Below are 10,802 nucleotides of genomic sequence, written 5' to 3'. Positions count from 1 at the left end.
CCATGACAGCTTCTCCAACCCCCCAAACAAAAGAATCAAAATCTTTCCCAAATGAAGATACAATCCTGGAATTATCAGATACAGAATATAAAAAACTAATTTACACAATGCTTAAAGATATCACAAATGAAATTAGGATAAATGCAGAAAAAGCCAAGGAACACACTGATAAAACTGTTGAAGAACTCAAAAAGATTATTCAAGAACATAGTGGAAAAATTAACAAGTTGCAAGAATCCATAGAGAGACAGCATGTAGAAATCCAAAAGATTAACAATAAAATTACAGAATTTGACAACGCAATAGAAAGTCAGAGGAGCAGACTCGAGCAATTAGAATGTAGACTGGGACTTCTGGAGGACCAGGGAAACAACACCAACATAGCTGAAAAAAAATCAGATAAAAGAATTAAAAAAAATGAAGAAACCCTAAGAATCATGTGGGACTCTATCAAGAAGGATAACTTGCGAGTGATCGGAGTCCCAGAACAGGGAGGGGGGACAGAAAACACAGAGAAAATAGTTGAAGAACTCCTGACACAAAACTTCCCTGACATCATGAAAGACGAAAGGATATCTATCCAAGATGCTCATCGAACCCCATTTAAGATTGATCCAAAAAGAAAAACACCAAGACATATCATCATCAAACTTGCCAAAACCAAAGACAAACAGAAAATTTTAAAAGCAGCCAGGGAGAAAAGAAAGGTTTCCTTCAAGGGAGAATCAATAAGAATAAGTTCAAACTACTCAGCAGAAACCATGCAGGCAAGAAGGGAATGGGACGACATATACAGAGCACTGAAGGAGAAAAACTGCCAACCAAGGATCCTATATCCAGCAAAACTCTCTCTGAAATATGATGGAGAAATTAAGATATTTACAGATAAACACAAGTTTAGAGAATTTGCAAAAAACTAAACCAAGACTGCAAGAATGCTAAAGGAGATTGTTTGGCCGGATGACCAATAATATCAGGTACCAGCACAATACAAGGTCACAAAACAGAACGTCCTGATATCAACGCAACTCAAACAGGGAAAGCACAAAAACAAACAAATTAAGACTAATTCTAAAAAATAAATAAATAAACAAAAAAATAATACACACAACAGGAAATCATGGAAATCAATAGATAAACGATCAAAATAATCAAAAAGAGGGACTAAATATAGGAGGCATTGAACTGCCAGATGGAGAGTGATACAAGGCGAAATAGAAGGATAAAAGTTAGGGTTTTACTTAGAAAAATAGGGGTAAATAAAAAGGTAACCACAAAAAGGAATATCAATCCCATAACTCAAGAAAAAAGCCAAGAAAAACGTAACGACTCAATAAACACAAAGTTAAACATTATGAAAATGAGGATCTCACAAGCTACTAAGAAAAACGTTTCAGCACAAAAAAGCACGTGGAAAAATGAAATGGCCAACAACACACATGAAAAGGCATCAAAATGACAGCACTAAAAACTTACTTATCTATAATTACGCTGAATGTAAATGGACTAAATGCACCAATAAAGAGACAGAGAGTCACGGACTGGATAAAAAAACACGATCCATCTATATGCTGCCTACAAGAGACACACCTTAGACTTAGAGACACAAACAAACTAAAACTCAAAGGATGGAAAAAAATATATCAAGCAAACAATAAGCAAAAAAGGAGTAGCAATATTAATTTCTGACAAAATAGACTTTAGACTTAAATCCGCCACAAAGGATAAAGAAGGACACTATATAATGATAAAAGGGACAATTGATCAGGAAGACATAACCATCTTAAATATTTACTCACCTAATGACAGGGCTGCAAGATACATAAATCAAATTTTAACAGAATTGAAAAGTGAGATAGACACCTCCACATATATAGTAGGAGACTTCAACACACCACTTTCGGAGAAGGACAGGACATCCAGTAAGAAGCTCAAAAGAGACACGGAAGACCTACTTACAACAATCAACCAACTTGACCTCATTGACTTATACAGAACTCTCCACCCAACTGTTGCAAAATATACTTTTTTTTCTAGCGCACATGAAACATTCTCTAGAATAGACCACATATTAGGGCATGAAACAAATCTTTCCAGAATCCAAAACATCGAAATATTACAAAGCATCTTCTCAGACCACAAGGCAATGAAGCTAGAAATCAATAACAGAAAAACTAGGGAAAACAAATCAAATACTTGGAAAATGAACAATACCCTCCTGAAAAAAGACTGGGTTATAGAAGACATTAAGGAGGGAATAAGGAAATTCTTAGAAAGCAACGAGAATGAAAATACTTCCTATCAAAACCTCTGGGACACAGCAAAGGCAGTGCTCAGAGGCCAATTTATATCGATAAATGCACACATACAAAAAGAAGAAAGAGCCAAAATCAGAGAACTGTCCCTACAACTTGAACAAATAGAAAGTGAGCAACAAAAGAATCCATCAGGCACCCGAAGAAAACAAATAATAAAAATTAGAGCTGAACTAAATGAATTAGAGAACAGAAAAACAATTGAAAGAATTAACAAAGCCAAAAGCTGGTTCTTTGAAAAAATTAACAAAATTGATAAACCATTGGCTAGACTGACTAAAGAAAAACAGGAAAGGAAACAAATAACCCGAATAAGAAACGAGAAGGACCACATCACAACAGAACCAAATGAAATCAAAAGAATCATATCAGATTACTACATAAAATTGTACTCTAACAAATTTGAAAACCTAGAAGAAATGGATAAATTCTTGGAACAATACTACTTACCTAAACTAACACATTCAGAAGTAGAACAACTAAATAGACCCATAACAAAAAAAGAGATTGAAACGGTAATCAAAAAACTCCCAACAAAAAAAAGTCCTGGCCCAGATGGCTTCATTGCAGAGTTCTACCAAACCTTCAGAGAAGACTTAACACCATTACTATTGAAGGTATTTCAAAGTATAGAAAAAGACGGAATACTACCCAACTCATTCTATGAAGCTACCATCTCCCTGATACCAAAACCAGGTAAAGACATTACAAAAAAAGCAAATTTTAGACCTATATCCCTCATGAACATAGATGCAAAAATCCTCAACAAAATTCTAGCCAATAGAATCCAACAACACATCAAAAAAATAATACACCCTGATCAAGTGCGATTTATACCAGGTATGCAAGGCTGGTTTAATATCTGAAAAACCATTAATGTAATCCATCACATAAATAAAACAAAAGATAAAAACCACAAGATCTTATCAATAGATGCAGAAAAGGCATTTGACAAAGTTCAACACCCATTTATGATAAAAACTCTAACCAAAATAGGAATTGAAGGAAAATTCCTCAACATAATAAAGGGCATATATGCAAAGCCAACGGCCAATATCACTCTAAATGGAGACAACCTGAAAGCATTTCCCTTGAGAACGGGAACCAGACAAGGATGCCCTTTATCACCGCTCTTATTCAACATCGTACTTGAAGTCCTAGCCAGGGCAATTAGGCTAGACAAAGAAATAAAGGGTATCCAGATTGGTAAGGAGGAAGTAAAGCTATCACTATTTGCAGATGACATGATCGTATACATGGAAAACCCTAAGAAATCCTCCAGAAAACTACTGAAATTAATAGAAGAGTTTGGAAGAGTCTCAGGATATAAAATAAACGTACAAAAATCACTTGGATTCCTCTACATCAACAAAAAGAACACCGAAGAGGAAATAACCAAATCAATACCATTCACAGTAGCCCCCAAGAAGATAAAATACTTAGGAATAAATCTTACCAAGGATGCAAAAGACCTATACAAAGAAAACTATAAAACTCTGCTACAAGAAATTCAAAAGGACACACTTAAGTGGAAAAACATACCCTGCTCATGGATAGGAAGACTTAACATAGTAAAAATGTCTATTGTACCAAAAGCCATTTATACATATAACACACTTCCAATCCAAATACCAATGTCATACTTTAAGGGAATAGAGAAACAAATCACTAATTTGATATGGAAAGGAAAGAACCCCCGGATAAGCAAAACATTACTGAAAAAGGAGAAGAAAGTGGGAGGCCTCACCCTACCTGATTTCAGAACCTATTATATAGCTACAGTAGTCAAAACAGCCTGGTACTGGTACAACAACAGGCACATAGACCAATGGAACAGAATTGAGAATCCAGATATAAATCCATCCATGTATGAGCAGCTGATATTTGACAAAGGACCAGTGTCAGTCAATTGGGGAAATAATAGTCTTTTTAACAAATGGTGCTGGCATACCTGGATATCCATTTGCAAAAGAATGAAACAGGACCCATACCTCACACCATGCACAAAAACTAACTCCAAGTGGATCAAAGACCTAAACATAAAGACTAAAACGATAAAAATCATGGAAGAAAAAATAGGATCTACCCTAGGAGCCCTAATACAGGGCATAAACAGAATACAAAACATTACCAAAAATGATGAAGAGAAACCAGATAACTGGGAGCTCCTAAAAATCAAACACCTATGCTCATCTAAAGACTTCACCAAAAGAGTAAAAAGACCACCTACAGACTGGGAAAGAATATTCAGCTATGACATCTCAGACCAGCGCCTGATCTCTAAAATCTACATGACTCTGTCAAAACTCAACCACAAAAAGACAAACAACCCAATCAAGAAGTGGGCAAAGGATATGAACACACATTTCACTAAGGAAGATATTCAGGCAGCCAACAGATACATGAGAAAATGCTCTCGATCATTAGCCATTAGAGAAATGCAAATTAAAACTACGATGAGATTCCATCTGACACCAACTAGACTGGCATCAATTCAAAAAACACAAAATAATAAATGTTGGAGAGGCTGCGGAGAGATTGGAACTCTCATACACTGCTGGTGGGATTGTAAAATAGTACAACCACTTTGGAAATCCATCTGGTGTTATCTTAAACAGTTAGAAATAGAACTACCATACAACCCAGAAATCCCACTCCTCGGAATATACCCTAAAGATACAAGACCCTTCACACAAACAGATATATGCACACCCATGTTTATTGCAGCTCTGTTTACAATAGCAAAAAGCTGGAAGCAACCAAGGTGTCCATCAACGGATGAATGGGTAAATAAATTGTGGTATATTCACACAATGGAATACTACGCATCAATAAAGAACAGTGACGAATCTCTGAAACATTTCATAACATGGAGGAATCTGGAAGGCATTATGCTGAGCGAAATGAGTCAGTTGCAAAAGGACAAATATTGTATAAGACCACTATTATAAGATCTTGAGAAATAGAAAAAACGGAGAAGAACACATACTTATGTGGTTACAAAGTGGGGAGGGAGGGAGGGAGGGAGGGAGGGAGAGGGCTTTTTATTGATCAATCTGTAGATGGGAACTGCTTTGGGTGAAGGGAAAGACAACACTCAAAACAAGGAAGGTCAGCCTAATTGGACTGGATTAAAAATAAAGAGGTTTCCGAGATAAAATGAAAGCTTCAAAGGTCAGTGAAGCAGGGGCTGGGGTCTGGGGAACTTGGTTTGAGGGGACTTCTAAGTCAATGGGCAAAACAATTCTATTATGAAAACACTCTGCATCCCACTTTGAATTGTGGCGTCTGGGGTCCTAAATGCCAACAAGCAGCCATCTAAAATACATAATTGGTCTCAACCCACCGGGAGCAAAGGCAAAGGAAGAACACCAAGGTCACACGACAACTAAGAACCCAAGAGACAGAAAGGGCCACTTGAACCAGAGACCTACATTATCCTGAGACCAGAAGAACTAGTTGGTGCCCGGCCACAATCGATGTCTGCCCTGTCAGGGAGCACAACAGACAACTCCTGAGGGAGCAGGAGACCAATGGGATACAGACCCCAAATTCTCATTAAAAGACCACACCTAATGGTATGATTGCGACTAGAGGAATCCCAGAGACAATGCTCCCCAGAACTTCTGATGGCACAGGACAGGAACCATCCCCGAAGACAAATCATCAGGCACGAAAAGCACTGGTCAGTGGGGGGGGAGAGAGATACTGATGAAGAGTGAGCTAATTAAATCAGGTGGACACGGGAGAGTGTGTTGGCAACTCTTGACTGGAGGGGGGATGGGAAGATAGAGAGAGAGGGAAGATGGTAAAATTGGCACGAAACGAGAGACTGTAAGGGCTGACTCAATAGGGGGAGAGCAAGTGGGAGAAGGGAGTAAGATGTATGTAAACCTACATGTGACAGATTGATTGGAATGGTAAATGTTCACTTGAAGCTTAATAAAAATTAAAAAAAATAAAAAAATAAAAGCACCCATCCAAAAAAAAAAAAAAAATCAAACAGATTACTTTGTACAGCTCTCTTCCAACTCAATGAGGTTGATGTCTATAAATGGGACTAAATAACCTTCCTAAGATTTGTACTTCCTTCAAAAGGAGAAAATATTTTTTGTCTGTTGATAAAACTCAGATGTCAATTCCTATGGAAAATAACATTTGTAATGAGTTGCCTTTCTTTGAGGAGAAAATTTTGATAATTTAAGAGAAAATAGATATCAAGGAGACAGGTGGAATTAGAGCTCAAAAATGGGAGATGGTCTTTCAAAAACTTGAAATAAAGAAGTGTATGAGGGTTTTGCTTTTTTTTTTTTTTCTATTATCAATGTAAAGAGAAGAAAATGAGTCTGAGTCCAGTGTATGTGCAAAGAAAAGTAACTCAATACCAAAAAAAAAAATCCAAAGCTCCCACTAATTATCTCTGAACTTCCAAAGTGATATTTGTCATGGAAGCTGCTGTAGGATCAAAGTCAATACATCTCCATGTCTAAAGGTAGACAGATGGCAGCCAAATCAACATGCTCTTGCTAGCTCTTTTATTTTCACACCCAGAATGGTGAGCTCTACTTCTAAGAGCTGTGTTAAGACATTCTAGAAGACAAGTCAGTCCAACAGTTCCATTCTAACACGTCGCTCACACAGTGGGTGCTGGCTCCATCAAGGAGAAAATAAATATCGGTGGGAGGGGAGAAGAAATGTTGTCTTGTTAGGTTTCCTGTGCGTATGTATTTTTAAGTATGTATGTGCATATGTGTGTGCATATGTCTGTGTTTTTTTTTTTTGAGAATCCATTAGTTATCAGTTACAGTGTTAAGCGTGGCTTAATAGAGGACGAAAAGAACATCAAAAAGACAGATTATTTGACCGAACCTAAAAAAAAAAAAAAGTTTCTTCTCAGTACTTAATATATATTGGGAGGAAACATGGATTGGTCTTCCTATTTTATATACTGTATAACTTCGTAATTTGATTTGGTGAGAATATCTTATCAATTTCCTTCCAAAATAAAGTTAGCTTCCTAAGCTTCAGAGGTGGAAAGGGGAATAGAATTCCCAATAACCTCACCACGCAGGTTGTGAAAACCATATGCACGTTATATACATAAGACTGAGATAAATTAATTCTCATGGTTGAGATAGGAATGGGAGGGCACTGAGAGAAGATCTGAGGGGACTCCATGAACAAAGAGGCAGCTGGTGGAGGACACGTCTTTTTACTTTCTATCAACCCAGAGTCCAAAGAAATGACTTTTATCACCCACAGAAACACTGCTCTTATGTTCTGGCTCTAGCTCTTTTCCCTGCATTCTCCTTTACAAGACCTAGATGGCAGATTGAACAACCTGGACCCTTAAGCAAAAACCGAAAGTCTATACTGATATATTCACAATTGTGGGCATAAAAGCTATTGCTTTAACAATAACTTTCCAAAGTCATGAGACAAGAGTGTTACTGCCTAAAAATGAATTGTTCTTTTCTCCATAAAAGAGATTACAAAAGCAGGAATTTAGGCTGTTGTTTTAATTGAAAATTAACCACAGGCTTCTAATTTCTAATTATAAATTTTGAATTTTTATAGTAATTCAAATGGAACGCCATGGCCTATTTAGAGAAGTACGCCTTTTAATATACATACATATATATAATATTCTAGCCCTGCTGACAATTTTATACTTTTAATTTTAGAAAGCAATATTTGGAAATAAAGTAGTCACATATAAATTCAAAATGCACCTGAATATACAAGTAGAAATATTTAACTACTCCTTTTGTTTTTCCCATTGAGTATCTTGCTTTAGTAGATTAAGGTTCTGCTCTACTGCAGGGAAAATAAGAGAGGACAAAAAAAGGAACTTTTTCCTGTTTCAGTATAATTTAAAACTGTCTGAATTTTAAAAAGTAAATATTCTTTGTTGTTGTTAGGTGCTGTTGAGTCTGTTCTGACTTATGGTGACCCATGTGAATGAAACACTGCCTGGTACTTTACAAACATATAAAGCTTTTTTTTTTTTAACTTTACTATGTAGCCTTTGATTTCTTTCTTTTTTTTTTTTTTTTCTATTAGGACTTTAATTTTGGCTTCGTACATATATAAATAGACAGGGTGTGCAGTTTGAAATGGATTGTGTTTGTGTGTTCTGTTATCCTATATCAGTGAACAATGTCATTTCAAAAGCCAAAGAAAGGCACAAGGTTTGACATCACATCACAATTTCTGGTCCCAATAATTCCTCTCTTGCCCCATCTTCTTCTTCTCCCCCAATCCCAGCAGATGAAAGACTGGAAAAAATGGCTGAAGGGAACAGCACCAGGGTGACTGAATTCATTCTTTTGGGTTTTTCAGTTCAAAGAGAGATCGAAATTATTCTCTTTCTGCTCATCTTAGTGGTATACACTCTAACTTTGGTAGGGAACTTTGGAATGATTTCATTAATCTGGTTGGATTCTCGACTTCACACACCTATGTATTTTTTTCTTAGTAATCTGGCCTTTGTGGACTTTTGCTACTCCTCATCAATAGCCCCCAAATTCCTGGAGACTCTTCTGACCAACCACAGATCTATATCTTTCTATGCGTGTGCAACACAACTGGGATTTTTCCTGAACTTCTTGATCTCAGAGATGTTCCTCCTTGCTGTCATGGCTTATGACCGCTATGTGGCCATCTGCAATCCTCTTCTCTACATGGTAGTCGTGTCCCAAAAGGTGTGTATGCAGCTGGTATTGGCTCCCTACTTATACAGCTTTTCTGTTGCTTTGCTCCACACAGTAGTTACTTTCCGACTGATTTATTGTGGCCCCAATATCATCAATCACTTCTATTGTGATGATGTCCCGTTAATGGCCCTTGCCTGCTCAGACACCAGCCTCAAAGAGATTCTGATTTTCATCTTCGCTGGATTCAACATGATCAGCTCTTTGACTACTGTCCTTATTTCTTACTTGTACATTGTGGCTGCCATCTTGAGAATCCAGTCCACAGAAGGAAGGTGCAAAGTGTTCTCAATCTGTGCCTCTCATCTCACCGCAGTGACTATATTCTACGGGACTCTGATTTTCATGTATCTGCAGCCAAAATCAAATCATTCCCTTGACACAGACAAAATCCCTTCTGTTTTCTACACAATAGTCATTCCTATGCTGAACCCCATGATCTACAGCTTGAGGAACCAAGAGGTAAAGAATGCCCTGTGGAAAGCCATTGAAAAATATTATGTCTTGTCTCTAACAAATTTAAAAAGATAATTTCCTTACTTGGAACAATACCACATACCAATGCATTGTTTTTTTATAAATATTTTGTTGAAGTAAATTTGCTTTTTTTCACCCTTTATGAGTAAAATTCCTTTGTACTAAGTTCTATTTTCCATCCATCCTGTAATAAAATGTAATGTATAAAGGAGTAGAATTAAGGCTTTTAACAAATTAATACTAGTTCCATACAGGACCTTGATATATATGACCTGTATTCTTATGCCATTGATACAAGATTCAAGGGCCCTTCATAAGTTTTGTTATTTTTTTTTCTATTTATTATTTAATGAAGGATCTGAGGGAGCAATGAAGTTGATGAAGTGAATTTCTTGTCCACACCTATGGCATATTTCATGCAATAGTCTGCTCCTTAGCTGTACCTTACAGCTAACTATCATTCTTTGCTCTGCCTCTGACCACTAACAGGCTTTCTCCTGGTCACTCCCTGAAATTACATGATTACCATGTCCTTTGGAAAGATGTTATTTCTACTACACAGGTCTCATATCAGGATTAGATTTTGAAAGACCAGGCACCCTTTTGGTATCCTAACACAATCAAGAATGTATACCTATTTCTAGATTCCCTAAGCAATGCTATCGGTTCCAAAAGTTTTTGGAAGCTTTGAGAATATGAGGAAAATATAGTAGAGTTGGAGGAATGAAGAGGTGGCTTAAAACCAAGTGATAAATATGGTGGCTTTCTGATTCCAAGAATATAGCTCTATGTTGGGGTTACTATGGATTCCCTGCTTGGCAAAAATGGTTAACATGCACATCTGTTAACTGGAAGGTTGGATGTTTGAGTTGACCCAGAGACAACTGGTCCTTCCAGATAACATGTCCAAAGTGCAGGAGTCGAAGCCTTGCCATCCTTGCTTCCAAGAAGCACTCTGTATTTCTTCCAAGACAGATTTGTTCATTCTTCTGGCAGTCTGTCTAAGTCATCTAGTGCTGCTATAACAGAAATACCACAAGTAGATGGCTTTAACAAAGAGAAAAGAAAGATCAGGCACTCTGCTTCTTAAAAAGAAAAAAAAATCAAGCATTAAAAACACTATGCAGCATAGTTCTACTCTAACACACGTTGAATTGCCATGAGTTGGAATCAACTCAACAGTAACTGGTTTTGGGAGTTACTATAAAACAACATCATACAAAACCAATTTAACCTTTCAAATATAATGGAATAGACTTGCTTCTTCATTCATTCAAATGTTCAGTGTTTATCATGT

At 36.8% G+C, this 10,802-nt stretch overlaps 1 protein-coding gene across 1 annotated transcript; it reads left to right on the top strand.

The window, feature by feature from the left end:
* The first annotated feature begins 8,386 nt into the window (after positions 1-8,386).
* LOC100661698 (olfactory receptor 8U3-like) lies at positions 8,387-9,756 on the top strand. Its single transcript, XM_003423721.3, has one exon. It carries the CDS (start codon positions 8,603-8,605, stop codon positions 9,557-9,559), a length of 957 nt encoding a protein of 318 aa, XP_003423769.2. The 5' UTR covers positions 8,387-8,602; the 3' UTR covers positions 9,560-9,756.
* The last annotated feature ends 1,046 nt before the right edge of the window (positions 9,757-10,802 follow it).

Source organism: Loxodonta africana, chromosome 7, assembly GCF_030014295.1.
Source record: "Loxodonta africana isolate mLoxAfr1 chromosome 7, mLoxAfr1.hap2, whole genome shotgun sequence".
NCBI lineage: Eukaryota > Metazoa > Chordata > Mammalia > Proboscidea > Elephantidae > Loxodonta > Loxodonta africana.
The sequence above is the reverse complement of the archived record's forward strand: the minus strand, read 5'-3'. Positions and strand labels throughout refer to the sequence as shown.